Source organism: Rissa tridactyla, chromosome 2 (genome assembly GCF_028500815.1).
Source record: "Rissa tridactyla isolate bRisTri1 chromosome 2, bRisTri1.patW.cur.20221130, whole genome shotgun sequence".
NCBI classification, from domain to species: Eukaryota; Metazoa; Chordata; class Aves; order Charadriiformes; family Laridae; genus Rissa; species Rissa tridactyla.
This window is the reverse complement of record NC_071467.1, coordinates 114,105,175-114,126,703: the sequence shown is the minus strand read 5'-3', so window position 1 is coordinate 114,126,703 and position 21,529 is coordinate 114,105,175. Positions and strand designations below refer to the sequence as shown.

Sequence of the window (21,529 nt, the reverse complement as noted above, 5' to 3'; positions counted from 1 at the left end):
GCAATTTGTCATACATCTTTAATCATATTACAATAACGTAGTGATTCTGCCTTTAATGAATACTCTCCATGTTGCCCTTTTTAATGAAAACTAAATACCTGCAAGAAAGTAAAATTACACCGCATAAACAACATGATGTAAATTTATCTTTCAGTGTGTTTGCACAACTACTTGCATCCGGTCAGAAAAATTTTAATGCATTTTAGAGAACTGTAACCGTTTTCTAGACATAAGCCTCATCTAATTCACATCTGACTGTTATTCAAGGCAGTTGGTTTCCTTCTACTGCAAAAAAGCAATTTACCAAATCATTCTCAGCTAGGTACAGTGATAGTTACAGTAGAAGTTTTAAAATAGCTCACTATAGCAGAGAGCTGGATGTGCAGCAGATCAATTTATTCAGCAGCCTGATTTTGACCAGATGTCACAATCCAAATAAACTACGTACTGTTTTGAAGCTAAATCTCAATCAAAATTTTACAGTTATACCTAAACTTCTTAACTGATGTAAGAGAGGTCTGTGACCTGCTGAAGACTTTAATCAATTCACAATGATCAGTACCCAACAGGGAATAAAGTGTCACACTAAAGGATCCTCTCGTCCTAAATTTGCAAAAGCAACATCCACAATTGGCTTAAATGGAAGACAAATTTCAAAAGGACTGCCAAGTGTATTACAAGCAGCTACCAATATCAAAACCAGATGCCTTCAAGTGTCTTCTACTGGGGTTAATCTTAAAATAATACAGCTTTTTGAGCAGACAGAGCTTTAAACAGGCCGGATGTATTTATTTTTCAAGCAGCACAAGAAAAATCAAATACATTACTTGTATGTTCAGTTATCAAGCAACAGTTTCTATGTTTAAAAACTGCACTCATGCCTTCAGTATTACAATTAAGTACTGCCACGTTAGTTTCTCTGCTCAGTAATAATTTCTATGTAACTCAGAAGCTTGTTTAGGCAAAATACTAAATTTAATTACAAAGGTGCTTAAAACGGACGCAGAAGGTCAAACAAGTGCAATGTACTAGAACGCTGATCTAAAAAAAAAATGATAATTACATTGTGGTATTTGAGGAAATGTGTCAGATGTGCACAGGAATTCAGGCTGTGACGTGAAAGTGATTGATGAAAAATGCTGATCGTTTTTGTCAAATTAAATATTAGGTCAATGATATTTAAGTGTTGTGGAGTTTTGGGGCCTTGTATCTTCTCTCCTATGCTCAATAGGCAGTTCCTCAAATACCAGCACATACAAAAAGCAGAGGGTGATGCTTTTGACGCCAGAAGGTCAAGAGATGTGCTACTGTATTACCTGGAAGTCACTTCATGTTGTACGTTGACAGCCAGAAATACCCTTGCAACATACATCATGACAGAGCCATAACGACAGCTTCACAGTTGACTCATTAGAGGCACTACCACCAATTTGTTTAGGATTCGGTGTTTCTTGCAGTGCAGAAATGGATGTCAGGGTCTTTCAAATGGAAGTCGACTGCCTAAATCTTTCTGATTAAGTAATAATGCTTGCACTGGAAATTTTAAAACAGAAGGGAGGAAAATAACTTGCATTTGCATTGGATTTAACTAAAGAGGTTACAACCATTAAATTAAGAACAGGACTACGTGAACTTAGATGAACGTCAGTGACTGCATGCCTTCCTACAGCCCAAAAGTAAGCTTAAGCAAATATCAAAGAGCAAGCATACATGTCAATGAAGAACACATCTCACGAAGATCAGTTCATCTCCACCCGTTGCATGAGTCTTAATCACTGAGTTTAAAATTTGCTAGCAGGATGCCAGTTCTTAAAAAGGTTGAAAATGAAGAAAAGCTTCTTATTCTATCATTTGTGAAGAAAGGAAAATACTCTTAATCAGGTGGTATGTTTGGTTCCACAACAGAGACAGCTGGGACAGTAGGAAAAAGACAGCAGAGAAAGATCTGCCTGATCTTCTCCCCCGTAAGAGAAATACTGTGAAGTATCATAATAGAGTCCCTGTACAAAGCAGCAAGCAGCTGTGCATCAGCTTAGCACTGCAGAGGGCACCTCATTCTGCTTTTCCTCAGATCAATCTACCAAAAATAAAAATAAAAATAAAAAAATCAGCTTTCTAATATCCCTGGGCCAGCGATGGAGTCTGTGGGAATAAGGGGAATGCAGAGAGCTATACAAATTGGCTATACAAATTTTGGGCATAGGAGAATTCTACAGAAGAAACTCAGGTGAGGAGGTGACAAAGACAGGGATATTGAAAAAGGATCCTTGAAGGTCCTGTTTCTATACCTCGTACATATAAATACCAACAACTTGCCTGGCTCCTAGAACTCGCATCATGAGCTCCCAAGCCTGAATTTATCTATAGTGTGCCTTAAGTTAGTTTTATAGGTGCTTAAATCCTTTAGGCACCTGTATTCAGGCTTCACTACAACATGAAGCCTGACCACTTAAATCGCAGACAGCAGATAATACGTTAGCCATTTCACAAAAGCAAGTGATTATTTTTGATTATTTTCTTATCTGCATGCTGAATCAGAAAGCTCTAGACTCATCACGAATAAATGCAGCCCTAGTCTTATTTCACCAGAGCTCTTCTGCATATCAAGTATTACTTAACGTTTGAAAAAGATATAAATGGCTATTACAGAGCTGTGGAATAAAATAGAAAAGAGCATCAGAAGTTTTAGGAGATACAGAAATACACACAGAGACCAGCAGCAATAGTTGCAGTTCTATAGATACATTTTACTTCTATGTCAGAAGCAACAGATTAGTAGAACTTTAGGGGCCTTTTTTGCCCTTCTCCAGTGAAACTACTCAAATGAGCTGTATACTCTCTCAGGTTTTCCACAGCCATTCTATCTAGTTTCTCCTGGAAAGAAACTAATGAAGGCTTTAAACCAGATCCTGTGTTTTCAAATTGCCGTTCAAAGCAAGAGAACTGAAAACTAAGTTGTTGGACAGTATGTGATACAAGTGTGGCTTTTCTATTAGCTTTTCAAATGCACCTAAAGAAACTAGAACATTAATTTCTTAAAACAAATTACATTCAAACCTTCATGTTCATCTTTTGTACAGTTTCTGTATTTTATTTGAGGAACAGAAAAAATAACCATGACTTGAAGGCTTGGCCCCAGAAAAGAACATGGCAAAATGCTGACAGATACGGATGAGGCAATAAAGTAAAAGCCTTTTAACTGCAGCAAGTTGGAACATTTGATAATGTAATGTAGAAAATGTTAACAGCTATTACGTGGGGATATTAGAAGGCATATAGCGGCACGCACGTTGCGGGAAACAGGAAATAATCTCAGAATCAGGAAACGTAGGAAGCGGAATACGCTTGCATACAGAAGATACTGCATGCATGTTACATACGAAATACAGCATTATGCCACATCTTTTCATATAAACTATTATATTTCTTCACACAAGGATACGAACCGAGCCATTTCAGTTACCCTCTCAATTCTGTATGAAAAAAGTAGTTATCCAAACAGAACATTCCCTGAGTCGACACAGAAAATCAATATAGTTGATTTTCGTTTGGAAGAGTCTTCATAACTTTACTGGCAAAAAAAAAAAAATACAGAGTTTGCTACTGTACTAATTTTAAGCATTTTTAGTACTTTGTATTCATTTATGTATGTAACTACATTGATGGTGTAATTACATCATAATAGAGCAAGACCTCGCAAAACTGTTTATGATCCAATCCCAATTTGGGAGAATTGTTTTGTAATACTCTTCCTGAAGAGATCTCTCCAACTGGAATCCCATTCACATCCCAGGGTAAAAACACAGCCAAAACGTATGCAAAGTTATGAAGGCCTACTGGATAACATCAAGAAAATACTGATTTCGCAACTGTCGCACAGATTTGGGGACACAAAGAGAGCCAGAGCCAGATCAATGCAAACAACTGCACACGGCTAGAGAGGAGAAAGGAAAAAAAACCCTTAAGTCATCCACAGTCTTACTCTGCCCCGTGATGATTTTATTTTGCAGGTGAAAGCAAGAAAGTTCCACCTGGCTTGAACCCTTTAAGGGTTTTCACCATATACTTTTTGCAGAGATGCTCTCAAATCCAACCTGAAAGAGGAATCAGTATTTATACTCTGCTTACTTCTAACAAGAATCCACAAACATTTGGCTATTTGGATTGAAAAATATAACTAGTTTACATAAATAATTTTCAACATCCAAGAAAATGTACAAATCTAAAGTCAAACACATTTGGCTTGCAACAAGCCCTGTTTGCTAATGTCTTTATAAAGGCTCAGTTTTAAAGAAAAGTAGTCATTTTAAATACAACCAGTATACTGCAAATGCCATCCCATTATATGGAGACACTCACCATTCTTCTATACTTCTAGTGAAACCAAATGATAATATTCCATGTCTGCTTGCAAGCAACATATGCCTTATTTTGGTCCTGCGTAGTTAATCTCCACTCCTATGTTTTAGAGTGGCCTTTTTACAGCTCATTGAAAGCATTGCACCTGAAATATTCAGCAGCATTGTACAAAACCGTCATTTAGTCCCCAAGGCTTGGGGTTGACTGTGTAAAAGTGGAAAACCACGATGACATAGCTGATTTCGCACTTGTGAAGGCTCCTCCAACTGATTGACCTGCATTACAGAACAAAAGAAAGAAGGTCGATAGTGCAGTGTTATCATTACTAAGATACTACAAAAAATAATTAAAAAAACCCAAACAAATAACAAACCCCACACAATCAGTTTTGGGATTTAAAATCCAAGTCCAGAGTCTGTGCCAGACAACATTCAAAGAATTTGAACACAGCAGCTCAGCAGAAATGGCCTACGTTCTCTTTTGCCCCGGAAGACTTTGCTAGACTTGGGGCCGAAAGGTGCTCCCTGCCAGAGCGTACAACAGCAAGAAGAGTAGAAAGACTCCAATGGAATAAAAGAGGAAGCTAAACAGTTTCTGGCAAAGCTACTGCAGAACAACCATCAGATTCTTCAATGGGTGAACTCACGTTATCGTGCACTGCAAGATGACAATGGGATGTTGCCCCTGTTCAAGTGCAACGAGTGCTTTTCCGGAAAACTACAGACTATTGCAAAACCTGCGGAAATTGGCACAACTGACACAAAGTCTTCCTATGATATCAACCAGCTCTGGGTAGTTTCAGTCAGAGTGATATAAAAAGGAGAATAGCTCAATGTAGAAGGTGGTGGTGTGGTCTAAGCATTTCCAGATTATATGAAAGCTTTTACCTGAAGATCTCTCCCCAAGTTCATCTCCATCCCACACTGGAAAAGCAATTTACACTTTATTTCTTTGTTTAGCTGCTTCTCTTTCCACTATTACACAACATACAGGGCCTCAATCAGCAGCTTTACCCCTCAAAATATTGCTCTGTTTTGTAGGTATGTTATAAAGTACACTTGGATTAAAACGAAATATAACTGAGATATAGGATGCTTCTTCAAAGAAAGATACAGCTTAGATGCAAGCTGGTTTTAAATAAATTTCTTACCTACAGCTTTTCCTGTTTGTACAACATTTCGGCTAGTAGAAGCCATCACATTTCCAATCTTTTTCCCACGTTCACTGTTTTGCACAGAGCTAAACAAGAGAGAGACTGAAGACTGTTAGTTGACTGACTTCTTATTATCTCTACATGTAATTAAAACACATAGTAAAACACATATCAATACACACACAGATTTATATAGCATACATATATATAGGGGTTTTTTTATATATACGGTCAATCCCGTAATTGCTACATGCATCTTATCCACACGGATCAGTTAGGCAAGCTTCTCCGAGGAACAAAGGACACTGTCAGCAAGACAGGAATCAAAATTCCCGGTGGTTCATTCTTATACAATACACTTTGTACCTTTCCAAAATGTTTACAAAAACACATTTATGTTCTAAATTACAAAGTCAGATTTGCAGTAGTTTTGAGAAGTTTTAGCTATAATATATGAACTTTAAACAAAATAGTAAGCGTTCCGGATCAGTCCTTATTCTTTTTTCTAAATAGCGTTTACTTTGTATCTTGCCCTAAGATTAAATTTTTGGTCAAACACAGTTTACACTCATGCTCTTGTTAAAGAAATGCAAAAAGATGACAGATGCTACCATCATTTGGAAAGGAAAGCACAAAAGCAATCAGTTCTATTGCACAAGTGTAACCACTTGAAAATAATCTCATTTAGTTTTAAATTGTAACATTCAAGTCCATATTTCAGGCTTTTCAAACCCATTTATGTAAAACTTAACACCACACCATGCCACATTCTTTTCCCACTTTCGGAATCTCCAGTGTAGATGCAAAAAGCAGAAAGAATGGGAGTACACTAAGAACAAGTTCAGGCTCAGTTTGCAAAAGCAAGTAATTTTGATGAGTATCTGATAGCACAGTTGCATCTGGAGAATAGAGACACAGCTGTAAAAATATTTATTATTAGAGACGCACTAAGAACTACTGTTCCATTTACGTTGATTTCAGGCTAGTTCGAAGAGTCAATATCTTCCCTTTCACACACAGAAATGGAGCAAGTAAAAGATTATAGACACCTCCACATCTTTCACATTTAGTCTTTCTACAAAGACCATCCATTAATAATAAGAGCTACTATCAGCATGCACCTTATTGAAGGCAATTACCTTAAGGTAAATCTTGATTCATTTGCATTCTCAATCGCCACCACGGAAACTTAACCTGTCACTGGTCAGCAAAAGCAACAAAAAGATTCAGCGGGATGAAGTCTGAACCTTTTTATTCCTCAAGCTGTTCTTCTGTGTTAGCGTGTGTTTTAGGTCTGCTCACAGTGTACTGAAAATAACCGTCTACGATCAAGGCAGGTGCAGAATCAGCAGCACATAGGTATTGCTCATTTATAGGCATCTTAAAGAAGCAGTCTCTTGACATTTTATGGCCAACACAGCTAAGTGAGAAAGCAATCTATTTTGCTTGGTGCATAAACAAGAAGGATCAGTTAACTGCAGCTCCAAGACTGAATTTGGGCTTCAGCTGCAGGAATAACAAGCACCACTGAGTTTTAGACTTGAATACTACAGGTAAGAGCTGAGACCAACTTAAAGTTCAGTTGAGTATGGTGCAATAAGAGATTATGTGAAACTCATTTTAAACTTCTGAACTGAAGAAACTGAACCATGTCTCAGCACATATACAGTGAACTTTGAGAGTTTTAGAACAATGCTGTATTAAACACCAGCTAATTTAAAAAAAAAAAAAAAAACAACTGTTTTCTCCTATTAATGAGACCTCCAGTCAACATACAGAAAAGTACTAATGGAAGTTTTAACAGCTTTAGTTTACAATTCAAAAATAAATATACAAAAGCCTTATAATTGCAATGCAAAAAAAAAAAAAAAAAAATCAGGGCTCTTATGTAAAGTCCAACTGAAAATAGTACATTAGCACTGTTTTTCCCTATTTCAGGAAATTATCCATCTTTAGATGTGGTGATGTTTTGCAAGAGAACATTGAGTATAGTTTCATGTACATGGCCAATTTAAATCATTATTTTGTTTAGTTCATCATAGCAACAGTTATGCAGTTACTAATATTTGACCACTCTTTAAAAAAAATACAAATCAAAGTACCATATACTTACTGTGACAATCTCAACTTCACATCTGATACAGAGTACTGTCCTTGGAATGGGTGGCTAGAAGAGGAGGAAAAACCCGAGAAAACATTAAGTATTTATTTTTTCATGATGAATCCATATCACACAATTATTAGTTGTACTTCTCTCTGTAGCTTACAAAAAAACCCAAAACAAACTTTTGTAGACATACTACCATATCACTTTACAGAAGGCTAGGTCCCAGTGACTATTCAACCTTAGATTTCTTATGAGCTAGCGAAAGAAAAGAAAAAAAGATCCCTTAGGTAGATCAAAAGAGCTTCGTAGGTCTAAAGAAAAACCTCATTCAGACTACAGCAGCTGACAAAGCAAAAGCAAACAGAACTCCCTGCAGTACTGTAATAACCCATCCTCAACACAACACATGCACAGCCAACAGTGTCACCAAGCCTGGAATCATCTCATCTTTGAGTGAAAATACACATAAAACAATCTAAAGTATAGAAGATGCAACATAAAACAGCAGGCTCCCCTCCATCCCTCTCAGTGACAATCCTGGACACAGCTATTCCCTGGATACCTGGAAGCAATTAATAAAAAGCAGAACCATCTGAGGACAATTCCTGAGGAATGACGAACTTTCTATAGCTGGGAACAGCCAACAATCAACAGGAAAAAGTTTCATTTCTGACACTGGATACATTTTTCTTCATAAAACTATACCCCAGAATTACAATAAGGTATTGATGAACAGAAATACTCAGTTTCCTTACTTAGAGGGCCCCAAAGTTTCACCCTCAGAGCTTTGTAGGAGGAACAAGGGGAACACTGTAATTCTACAGAATGGTGTGCCTGACTACACATACTAAAAGCTATCCATGTTAAATGCTAAAAAATTTAAATAAATAGTTAAAAAAAGATGGTTCCTTACCTAGAATTTACCTCTGCAAGAGCTGGATGCTTGTTGCTATTCCATACTCTGTAGTTGTGGGTATTTTTCCAGGCTGCTACAAATGCTGTTCCGAAGTCTGACAAAGTTTTTTCACTGTCTGATAAATTAAAATGAAGACGAGAGTTTGCAGCAATTCATTAGAGATGTTAGACAAGACAAATTACTTTTTTTCTTGTAAAGAAAAATTAAAATTTTCTAGGCTCTTATCAAATCAAAGTGTCCCAAATATACAAAGCCAGGAGGAAAAAAAAAAGAAAAAAAAGCTTAAAAAAATACTTCTCTCTCTTTTTTTTTTAAATTGGTTTACAAAGTTCTTAGTAAAGAGCTCAACTGTATGGGGGTGGGAAGGTCATCCAAACATAGGCCGCAACTTATTCACTAAGAAAAGACAGGAAAGAGCAGAGAATGGCCACACAGCAACTAAGAAAAAACCCCATCCTTTGCATTGGTCTTGCTCAGTTACACTGGGACTACGGTGTAGTACTACTTGCTGTACTACATTACTACTCATTCAAATTTAGTAAACCCCAAATCCACTCCAAAACTGCAGAATGAACTACTGCGGAATAAACTTATAATATCCCCTTTAAAATACAGAAGAGTATAGGAAATTATTTTAGAGACAGCCAGTGAAGCAGTATGAGTTTCTAGACAACCCTGACATTTCATATCAATCAGATAATCATCCTAATGTTGTCCAATAAAGAACTTAGCACCTTCCAGACTGTAAAAAATCAAGTCTCAGTCCCATGTTTTTTCACAAATACCACAGAACAAGATCTGATTTAGTTAATTCACGTGAACAGAGAGCAATTATGATGAGAATGAAGTTAACAGGGTCAGTGCTGGGCAAACTAAACGTTTTCCACAAATAAACTACTGATTTTTTTAGCTACATTCACGCACAAAACACTGGAACATAGAGAATTCCCTCCAAGTTGAGACAAAAAATGTTAAGCTCCAGAAAACACAAACTTATAAAGCCTCCAGATGGCAACTTCTTACCTATGCGAGTCCCTGCTTAAGACTATGGCAGGAAGGGAAAAGAGATGGAACAGCCTAGTAAAACTTCCTGAAGACAGACACTTAATTTCATGTCTCCTTGAATCCAATTAGTTCCCCAGAATTAATTTCAGGTTGCAAAGGAGTTTGTAAGATACAAGTAAGATACAAGTTTGTAAAAGTCTCATCATATATGGGGATTTCAGATATTTCTACTTATGAGGAAAGTTTAATTAAATCAAGGAGGTGGTGACAGTTGAAGAAGAAAGTGTCTGTAAGCCTGTGACAAAACAATTAGTAATAAGCTTGTCAAAGAATAAAAAGAATAGCCAAGGACAACTGAAAAAGCAGCTAAAATTAAACTTTAGGCAGAGGGAGATCCAATGATAGGCCACACAACACAAATGCTTATTACACCGACCCTCATCTCAGTCCCTAGACAAGGCATCTGTTCTACCTGGTTGCAGCACCGCAGCAAGCAGTGCATGAAGATAAGCACTGAACTGAGCCCTGATCCACTCATCTCCTCCTTCCCATCCAGTGCCATCAAGGAAAACATCATCTCTGTTCTCAGTTACATGCTTCACCAAGTAATCGGCAAATCTTAGGTCAGCGGTTGTTGGGTTCAGGATCTTACGAAGTTCTGGATCGTGGATTTGTACATGAGCATCTTCTATCTGTTTGAAATAATTCCAAGGGTAAACATTTATCTAAATAAAACTGCTTATATATACTACTATATCTTGCTACCTAAATCTAAACCCACAGTCCCACAAAATATCAAGAAGAAACAAACAGCCAAGGAAATAATGAATTAACTGTTCTCAGAAAGTGAGATGTTGCTCTAATATAATCAGAATCGGATCATCTTCCTGGCACACAGTAAAAGCTGCTTATTCGACAGGATTTGGCAGGAGAAGTTGGGTGCTCACATGTTTTTTTCCTAGAGGCTCTTTGATTATCACTTCAAATTATTAAGTTGGTTACCTGTATGTAGGTTACAGAATGCTGATTACATAGTCCTATCTATTTGCTAGAACTGGCACAGTGCTATCTTAGATACTTTTTTTAACCTCTTGTCTTGATTAAATCAGAAGGAAGTCAATAGTAACGTGCTTTATTATCCAATTGTACCTGTTTTTCAGCTGCAAGCACTTATTTTTGAAGACCTTATTACTAAGTCATGAAAAAAAGCCCAGGACACGAGAAGTAAAATTACACCAGCAACAAAATAAAAATTTAAGAAGTGCCCTGCAAATTCAAATATTGGATATAAAACTATACAGAAAGACATGTATTATTTTGCACAGCTTATCTAGTCCTATCCTAACAAACTATAAAAATTCAATAAGCTTCTGCATTTAAGAATTTATTTCATATGGAAGTAATTCAAAATTTAGGCATGAACATGAGATTTTAAAGTTATACTTAGAATGCAACGTCTTATTTCCCCCCACCCCACTCTCTAGTCAAAGAGGTTCAAATGCAAAGATTCATACTTCCACAATTGCATCGCTCAGATGTTTCTGCTGACGGAACAGGATATTAGTGGCTCCTGCAACAAAGCCACGGACTGCTACATCTGACAGGAGATGATGCTGCTGCAGTGCCATGTATGGCAAACAAAGGTACCCCTAAAGTAACAGAGACATGTAGAGGATTAACATAAGGTCAAAAAAAATTAATAAAATAATCTCTATCTTCCTAATAAAAGCCAGCACATTCCCCCCAGAACAAACCTTCGTTATTACAATTTCAGCCAATTTCTCTATTGCTTTGCTACCTTACATCTGCAAAGCAAAGCAACCAGATTCCACATGAATTAAATTTTTCAAGAGGTTGTATTGCCTTTCAGTGTCAGGACTGAAACTGAAATACAATGCAAAGGACACAAATCAAATGTATTTATAAGGCAACAGAACAAGCAGTATAAAACAAGGGTGAGGTCTCAGGTCAGTTCAGAGGCAAGAAGTCAGTGGAGATAAAGATTCATCTCTGCACTTGCATACCAGGATGTATTCTGGTAGTCCTGAGGCACATAATGTGGGAAAGCTACAGACTGCTATCCACATTTTGTAGATAGAGATTTCCAGGCTCCAGAGATAGCAATCAATTTTTGATAAGTATATGCATGCCTGCTTTAAGAAAGAGCAGGAGAGAAAGCAATGCACTGTGCTTTTTAGCCATTCCATGCTTGTAAGTTAATCCCACATTCCAATTCAAAAAAACCCCAAACATTTTGAAAAAAAGGCTTTGAGGTAAGTCATTGAGAGATCATTGAGAAGCAGCTGTAGGTATTGTAATTTTATTTTCAAATAGAGGATCAAAACACCCCTGAAGTCTAATACTCAAGTCTAATTCCAGCTGTTCAACTGCATAAAGCACAAAGCAATTTATTTATTCACTAGTAGAAACCCAGAAGGGCTAACGGCATACTGGGCAGAAACAAAGAGCACGTGCACTTTATCACACAGTACATGGTAACTGGAAACATATGAAGAAAGGAGCGCAACTGTTCCATTTTGTTATATTAGACACAGGGATGGCTTTCCAGATGACAGGCACGTATTGGCTGAAAACAGTCTGTGTCAAAGGAACAACAGCGCTTTGAGAGGAGTCACCAATCTAAAATGGAAAATTTTCAAAAAAATATGTCTTAAGAAGCTAGCAAAGGAAGGTTTAATTACTGTATACTCAGATAGCTACGTCTTGGATAGCTTTCACTATTTGAAGTATCAAGTGTCAGTTCCCAAATTCACATTTCTCTGTAAACATAACTTTTATTTCCATGGACATGTTCCATTCTTTTTAAAAGCGTGCAAGTGAAATGAGTATTAGATCTTATAGAACTGGTACTAAAGAAACAAGCATCACAACCTATTTTTCTTATGCTCTGGTGTACTTGGATACAGTATTATGCCAAATCTCCTCCCATTCAAGTTTGTCAGATTTCTCAGTCTTCCCATGGCATGGCATAAAACCACCCTGAGATGAGAGCTCTAAGAGAGATTTAAACTTTCCAGTAAGTGGTTAAACGATAACTTTGAATCACGTTTTTCTGCTAACTTAGATACGTAAAGCCCTTTCTGCTCTAATTACATTGGATGAATTCAAATGAAAAGTGCCACTGTGGAACAGAAGGTAAACACGTAGAAACTGTCAGCTTCCTTAAAATTGTTTACTTTTCCATTTTATGAGCTTAGTAGCAAACTAAATTTGCACTCCTAGGCCCTCTTATCAATTATTTTTTTCTTGCTTCCAATCCAGTGTTTTCAATAGAACTAGACTGAATACAATTTACAGCCAATTCTTTTGATTAGTCAGACCATAAGGACAAACACCAGACTGCAGATCCTTGTTGAAAAAGCACTTCTAACAGTGATGTGAGGCAATACAGGGCAACGACATTGGAGCTGCTCACTTGGGCCCACATAGCGTACCATTTCCAATGAAAGCTATTGTGCAAGGCTCAAACACAATCATCAAATACAACATTCTGCAAGGAAATGCAAATAAGCACCTCCAAAGGAAGAAATGCCACTTTGAACCTCATCAGCTTGAGGAAATAAGTCTGAATCTTCTACTTTCTGGGCAGTGGTTCATCTAAAAGACTATTACATTAAAACCAAACCAAAAAAAATGTATTACATCACTTCTTTTACTGACAAAAGTCTCTTTAAAAGTGATGCATTTTCCCTGTTTTTTATGGGAAACCAGCCCTAGTAAATGTATTGTTTGTTATCTGACAGTGCCCATCAAAGTCCTTAGAGAAACTCTGGAATACCGGGAGTTCAGTTAGGCATCAGCACGAGCTTAAAATTCAGCAGCTCAGCACCATGCCCTCGGAAAGAACCACAGACAACCAGGAAAAGTTATCATGTAAAGAAGGGTGAAGTTATATGTATATATATATAAAAATATATTAAAAAAAATTGTCTATGTATATGTATACATACACACATTTAGGTACACATTTTGTGCATATATACACACATAGACATTTATAAATACATATATATTTATATATATATAAAAATTAAGAGAGAAAAACATAGGCTTTCATTTCAGCTAAGATACAGCTTTCTGAATCTTAGTTTATATTAAGGTATCTAAACCCTTCTTAAGTACTCTGATCTTGCCCCATATAGGTTAGATCAACAATTCTTCGGAGTAAAAGAGAGCAGCAGTTACTGATACGTACCATTTTTTAACCACAGCGGGGTTGCAGGTTACTATGAAGTACAACTGCAAATAGTATGCAAGTATACATTTGAAAGAAAAGTGGAATGCATGTGTGCGTGCACACACCCCTCTCAGACGCGCACTCACACTTTCCACCTGCCTGGGAACACAGTCACTGGCCAAAGACTGTACTTACATGTTTTGTAGTACCTACTGTCCATTTGGAGTTGGGTAACCAAAATTATTAGCCACTTCTGAAAAACAGATGTCTTTATGAGTTAACAGGTAGCATGAACAACGTGTTTACCTTTGTAAAAATAGCCAACGGCATACCATACTGGTCCTCTTCCAACCCAGATATCAGTCCTGGAACAAGCACCATGTGTCCTGTATTTGCTTGGGGCTGCACAGTGATTGGAAGGCTTTCTGAGCTCATGCCTTCGCTCGCAAGATTTTCAGCCTGTTCTGATGCTATATTTTCACGTTCTCCTTCTTTCAAATTAGACTCCTCCAAAATGCTAGGATCTAAGGTCTCCCAGTCACTTTCAGAGGATGCTGGAGAAGTGCGGGAAGGAACTTTCAAGCGCTGCACAGTACCATTGGAGGACTGAGCTCCATTCCAAGTCTTCTCTGACTGGGAAAAAGGCACGTTTGCTTTTTGACCTTCCACTGAATGGTTTCCTGCCATCTTCCTGCCTCCCTCTCCCATTCCCAAGTTTGTATTTGAAGTTTCAGCAGCAGACACAGAGTCAGATAACCGTGGTGTATTTTCCTGCAAGCCAGCATCTTCTGATATACTCTTTCTTGGTCTATACTGTGAACAGTCAGTAAGACCGTGTTCAATCATACCTGGAAAGTAATAGCACACGTGAGTATCAGCATCTCAATAGAAATTTAAGTGACTTTTGTTAAAGAAAATGAACAACGTGCTCTTGTCTGCACAGCAGAAATCACTTATTTCAAAACACCACTATGGGGGAACGAGGGTGTGGGGTGTGTTAAAAATAACCCAAACCCCACACTTTCCTAAAGAAAGTTTTAGCTTCAAGAAGACTGGTCAGAAGTTAAGAATTAGCAAGGTTAGGGGTTTTGGTTTTGTTTGTTTGTGGTTTTTTTTTTTTTACTTTTCTTTTTTTGAAGAGCGCATGTAGAAGGAAGAGAGAGGTTTGTATTTTTGTTTTTAAGGAACTTGACAGGAATGTGTGACTTCTTAAGCATCCCATCTACATTACCCACAGGCAACACAGAAAATCCAGTGGCTCCAATTAAGCATAAGAAATAACTCGTAGAATGCAAGTAGAAAGTATTAGGAGATGTGTGCATAGTACATGGAACGTGCATAAAATCACCCATTTTTCAGGCAACATACCAACAGAACTCTATTGTCACGTAAGTATTTTTCCAAATGAAACAGTATAGCCAGTCTCAGTTATCACCAGAAAGCATATAGAAAGAAGTCCAAACTTCTCTTCTTACCAGGAAAGAGTGACAGGACAGTCATCAGAGCTCCCACCAATCTATTTACTGGAGAAATATAAAACAGCACCTGGTGGCAGAAGGGAGGGGGGTGGTGGGAAGAGAGTGTGCAAGAGAGAAAAGGGGAATTAGGGAGGAGAGAATGAGAAAAATAAAGTTAAACTTAAGCATGACAAAGATAGCATGCAAACTATTCAAGGCACTGCTTTTTATGTTATTTTAGAAAGTCTGCTTACCAAAAAAAGCTCTCACAACAGTTCAAAGTAACTATTTTAATATTTCTATTGTATCCTTATATTTTATACTATTTGCAATACATATGTTATATACACACACATACGTGTACATAATATATACTTGCCAATCATTCAGATTTTTCTGTCAGTCATTCAGGTATTTTCCCCGAATTGATCCAGTTACTGAATGACTGACACAAAAAAGTTGTTCCTGGCACGCCACATAAATTCTTGTTCATTTGTAGTACTTTAAAAATCTCTGTTATAAATCAGAGGCCAAATAACCTCCATTCCAAAATTCTGACAAAAACCCACGCAAAAACATCTCTTCTAAGAAAATATATTAAAGATACGCAGATAAATGAAAAACAGGATAAATGCAACATGCATTTATTACAGGTATCTTCCTATGCTAAAAAAAAAGAAAAAAAAAGAAGATTTTGTTTGGAAGCAGAAGACATGACTGATAAAAACTTTGGTAAAGCACTTAAGGCATAACATGGGAAACCAGAATCTCCTTAATTAAATCAGAGAGACTGGGATTAGTAGATTACTTAGGAATTCAAAACGGGGGTGTCAAAGGCTAGCAATGAAAAAAGAAACACAAGGCAGACTGAATATTACTACTGGAGTTCCTCTGAGACAGGCTTTCAGGGGGGAGGAAAGGAAAAAAAACCCAAAACCCACCACCCAACACAAAACTAAAAAACCCCCATGAAAGTCAACTTGTTTAACAATGCCATTCTTACATCCTCAAGCAGCACAATACCAGTAAAAAAATACATGAGCATTACAAGGAATCAACAATGCAAAGGAATACAGAATGATCCAGCTTGATGGCTTTGCAGGCCAATTTAATAGGTATACGAAGAAATTAAAAGTGCAAGTTTGCGGGCTTAAGACTTAATAAAAGGCTTCTGCTGTAAGCTAGGAAGATACTTCAGAAGTGACTGATGAATAATAACTCATCTTCCACTTGTATTTACAAGTCTACAAGCTAGTAAATTGATGGAAGCAAGAGAAAGACCTATGCAGTCCTAACACATACCAAGCAATATTTAATGGTACTTCATCTAGAAATAGACTATGTATATTATCTTGCACAATTTTTCTTTTTTCTGTGTTCAAGAGAGGTGAACTCAAATTGCAACAGCCACAGAAAAAGCATGGTAAGAAGAAAAAGCAGCTCATCCAAGGAAAGTATTTCATCTGACTCCAATGGGAATAGTCTTCCTTTAAGATGCTGCTCTATAGGGCACAGATGAAAGATGCAGGATATAACAGCAAGGAACTACAACAGAAACCCTACGACAGCCCTACAGATTTAGATTCTCAGATATCATGTATTGCTAGCCAAACTTATTTTTAAGCCTACAGAAATAATAAAATCTATAAAGAAGTACCTTGTTTTCAAGAAATCTATTTCAGTCTAGGGTTTTGTTTGGGTATATCGCTTACTTAGGCCAAGTACTTTTCTATATTTGTTCCATCAAGTCCCTCTGCCATCTTTCTGTCTACGTGGGTGCACACTTCCTTACCCCTCCCAACCGTGCTATATGACCTACAACATTTACATCAGCAAATTGGGTGGTCCTGGCAGCAGAAAGTCAAATGATCACCATCTGGAAGTAGTTGTCCAGCTTAATAACAGCTGAGAGGTGGAAAAAAAAAAAAATTCCTTTAGCCTGTGGAAAGGCATCAATCAAATTGCTGAGGATTAAAGGAAATCAGTCTGTGGCATTTTTCAGCTCAAGGAAAACGGACATTACTAGTGGCTTCTTGCATATTATATTTAAGTCTTTGAACATACAGATTCCCACAGTTATTCTGGAACCTTAACACCTGCCAGAAAACAGGCAGTGCCAGAAAACCAAAACTCTTCCTTTTGAAACTGTAAGTGTTGTCTTCCTGTTTGAGCTTAGCAAAAAACCAAAACAAAGCAACCTGCAGGTTTATTCAATAAGCAGCCAGTTATTTTTAAAACAATTTCATATGTTTGAGTCATATGAACATGCTTGGGAAACCCTCCCTCTCCCCTCTTCCTGTGCAATTACATCTTGTGGTTTGAGCAGCTTCGAAAAGAACTGTGGCTCAGTATTTTGTTTACATATGCCTAAATGCTCAACTGACCTGATGAAATGCTATCATAAGTTTTTAAGCAGATCAGTAGAGATAATTTACAAAATCTGAACTGGTAAATATTTTTTCCACTTATGGTTTAAAAAAAAATAACAATCACTGTAGACTTTCAGAACGCATTAAATTATTTTTGGGAAAAGGCTTGCTTATCAAATCTTGATTACATAAATTTCTACATATGTACTCCTACTATGCCGTAATCATATTTTCTCAAGTATACCTTTTGCATAGCCTTTAATATAGCACTCTTTAGCATATGGCTCTCTAATGCAGAAACTGCATTTATTCTCATCAATAAATACTTAGAACTGTCAAGGTATATCTAGCTTGCTGAATTAAGTGACAAATGCAAAAACTTTGCAGAAGCTGCTACTTCTATTTTTAAAAGCCATATTTACTGCCTCACAAAAGATACCTAGGTCTTTAATATAAACTTTAAAAAAAAACCAACCGAAATCAAAGAGCCCGCAATTGTTTTGATATCTTATAGATTAAGTCCTACTGACTTTCCAGTTGCAGCTAAGAGGAAATTCTAATATTCCTTCTCAGCACTGTGAAGAAGCTGGGTTTTAACACGGCAGGTTCACTGAAGAAAAAGTGAAATTTAGGAAACTGAAACAAAACTTTAAACAAAAAATTTTTAAAAAAGCAAACAAAAAAATAATCCCTGCATAAACTTGTCTAGGAGCTGATACATAGTCATTTCACTGAAAGTTCTTGTTCCAGGGTACTAATATATACAGAGAAGAAAAACACACATATCTACTATTGCACATCTGCTTGTACATTTTGCATATTCCACTGAAGTTCTTCTGAGGCAGTTCATGGTTTAACCCCAGCAGGCAACTAGGACAACATAGCTATTCACTCATTCCCCTCCCCCGACCAGTAGGATAGTGAGAAGAGGGGAAAAAAAAAAAGAAAAAACCTCATGCGTTGAGATAAAGACAGTTTAATAGAACAATAACAGAAGAGGAAATAATAATAATGGTAAAACAATATACAAAATGAGTGATGCAATGCAATTGTTTGCCACCTGGTGATTGATTGCCCAGACCGTCCCGAGCAGCAATCACAGATCCCTGTCTCCCGGCCAATCCCCATTTATATACGTAGTGTGATGTCTATGGATGCAATATTCCTTTGGCCAGCTTGTCCTGTCTACGCTCCCACTCAGCTTCTATGGGAAGCTGAAAAAAAATCCTTAATATATACAGTACCTAGCAAAAACTAAAACTGTATGTGTTATCAACATTTTTCTCGTACTAAATCCAAAACACAGCTACCACTAGGAAAATTAACTCTATCCCAGATGAAACCACGACAAACAGTAAGGTAGCCCAAAGAAAACACTGAGTCTAGAATTCAACAGTTTTTACTAATTTATAACCTGAGTTCAGCCTGACCTAACAGATACGGCTCTTCACATTGTCTCCTGCAGGTGTCCATGCAATCCAGGTCCGAAGGATACTCCTAGCACTCATTTCCTTTGGTATGCCTAAAACCAGAAGTTCTACTTACTGAATCCCTGTAAAGCTGTACGCTCCCTTTTAGGTACAAGCATTTCCTATTGGTTCCTTCGCACGGGTACCTGTTCACATTATGTATATCCTTTCCTATCTGTTCTAATATGTTAAGTTTCTCTGCTCACACTGAATCACATTTTATTTTGGCTGGGACAGCTATCAATAAGGTGGAGTGTGGACAGAAGTGGAGAAAAATTTATACGTCAGCACACAGCAGTTACTTTTAGCATAATTTCCCAATTTATACATGGATGCAAAGTTGTTGATATGACTTCAGATACTTTTATTTCAGTTGATTTTACTTTGTTTTTCACTAGTATAATCTACATAACTTCATATGAAAAAAATTTAACAATTGCATTTCTATTTCAATTACCTGCCTCAGCCTACAAAACATTACCTTTTTCTCTAGAAGAATCAATTTAAAAAGGATCAAGACCTGAAAAAACACAAAAAGCAAAACCATGGTGAGTTAACCAGTGCCATTTATCAAAAGTGCCATACAAGCATAATCTCTTATTCAAGATCTTGTGCTAATCACTGCATAACTCTCAAATGATCAAATACATTTGACCAGTGAAAAACAGTGTTCCAATACCCTTTCTCCACCTGAGCACTCATTTTAAAATAGCATCTGAAATGCACAAAGAAAAACCTTCACAAACAAGAATTGTGTAATTTGAATCATACAAAGCTTATCTGAAATAGCATGTTGTGTAACTCCAGAATTTTAAAAAACAGTAAACTGCATAAAAGAGGTCCTCCAAAGAAATATGAAAGAGAATCTGGCAAAATACTAAGAATAGCATTCATCTCACTAATTTTAGGCATCTACAGATGAGACATCTAGATCAGAAGTGGCTGTCCAGACTCTCTACAAAGAAAAAACACAGACGCTTCTGCGGCATGATTGGGAGACATCTGAAGTTAAACAAAAATGAAATCTACCTCCAAAATCTACTGAGCAGGCGCAAATACACTACGAAATCCAGATTCTCAAATTTTTTTCCTTGATGCTTCTCAGTTAATAAAAGATTCCAAATGCTATTTGTGCCTTAGCTATAGGATACACACTCAGTTTCAATAGTCATTAGGAAAAAGGAGGAGAGGTGCAAGTCCCCTCAGGTTCTAAGATGGCAGAAGCTGCAAAAATTACAAGATACAGGGAAAAATGCTCCAAGTTGCGACTTTAGCAATATTCCTCTATCTGACAAGAAGCAGGAAACAGAAACAAGACCATGACTGAGATACTGTTTGCACTTTTGGACTGGACTCAAGAAATGTCACACAAACCTAGAAATCTCCAGGGAATCCATCGGACAGACAAAACTTCTCAGTCTAGAACATACTTTCATTCTAGTCATGTAGGCAGAAGGGGAAGGGAAATCAGGAGGCTGTAACCAGGAGTACTTGTGAAAAAGCCTTCTTATTCCTAGCTCATATATATCTAGACATGTTTATTTTTCAGTTCCTCACAAAGCATTTTACTCCACAAAATAAGGACTGTACTTTATATATTCAGCAGAGAACGCCTACCTTGTGTCTAAAGTGAAGAACAAGATCCCTAGGAGAGAGACCTGAGACACCAAAAAGAGAGCAATTATTACAGTTTAGTAGCTAGTACAGATACTAATTTACTTCTTGTCACCACTTCTCAGGAGGAGGGAGACACCCATTATGCGTTCTATGTGAACCTGGTTGTTTCAATAGCAGAACTCATATCAAATTATTTCTTTTGAGCAGGAGAAAGAGTTAAATCTACAATGGAGACAATAATAATTTGAATAGTCACCCTCTGAGTTACTCCTGTTGGCTGCCACACAGCATTATGGAAACACCAAAGGAAATACTACACTGTGCATTCAGAAAACAGAGGGAGGAGTCAGAATCAAATGGGAGATATTCCAAATAACAGGTAGATGAAAGCTTGAGCACTCCACACCTTGAAATAGTTCCATCTAAAAATTAAGAAGGTACTGTTTCCCAAAAGCAGCCAAGCAGTTGCTTGACAGGCTCTTAGGTTAAGCGGTAACATCGTTTTCAACCTACAACTAACTCCTATTATGAAAGCAACACTACATTCATTTGACATTAATTTGAATCCAGTAATAAAGAAACGCATAACAGAATACTGTGCAGGCACACAGACCTCTGGTGCTTCATCTGTTAACACACATAAACAAATTAGCTCAGGAAGGGAATGTGTTGATTAGCGCAACATTATCTCTGACGCTTGTACAAAAAAAGTCACTTACCAAGATAAACTTGTGACCCTTCTAGCAAAGTACTGCCCAAGGAACTATTCATATGATCGTAAAGTTCCTGTAAGTTAGAACAAAGGCAAAAAACCCCAGAAGCTGTTAATGGCACATGGTCACACAAAATCTGGAATAAATTTTATTTCAAGGATTTCAA

General features: G+C 37.2%; 1 protein-coding gene across 7 annotated transcripts in view; it reads right to left on the bottom strand.

The window, feature by feature from the left end:
• Nucleotides 1-21,529, bottom strand: part of AVL9 (AVL9 cell migration associated) — a 42,902-nt gene continuing 21,373 nt past the window's right edge. For 3 of the 7 annotated variants that reach the window (XM_054192540.1, XM_054192539.1, XM_054192542.1), the window contains 11 exons: nt 21,370-21,436; nt 20,651-20,691; nt 19,515-19,553; nt 15,214-15,283; nt 14,045-14,586; nt 11,055-11,189; nt 10,013-10,232; nt 8,533-8,650; nt 7,626-7,679; nt 5,510-5,598; nt 1-4,634 (listed from right to left, as the gene is read on the bottom strand). In XM_054192540.1, the coding sequence (XP_054048515.1) occupies nt 4,540-4,634; nt 5,510-5,598; nt 7,626-7,679; nt 8,533-8,650; nt 10,013-10,232; nt 11,055-11,189; nt 14,045-14,586; nt 15,214-15,283; nt 19,515-19,553; nt 20,651-20,691; nt 21,370-21,436 (1,470 nt within the window). In that variant the 3' untranslated portion in view covers nt 1-4,539. Of the gene's footprint in view, nt 4,635-5,509; nt 5,615-7,625; nt 7,680-8,532; nt 8,651-10,012; nt 10,233-11,054; nt 11,190-14,044; nt 14,587-15,213; nt 15,284-19,514; nt 19,554-20,650; nt 20,692-21,369; nt 21,437-21,529 lie in introns of those variants that run through there. The other 4 variants (XR_008465015.1, XR_008465014.1, XR_008465016.1 and 1 more) reach the window with 4 other exon arrangements.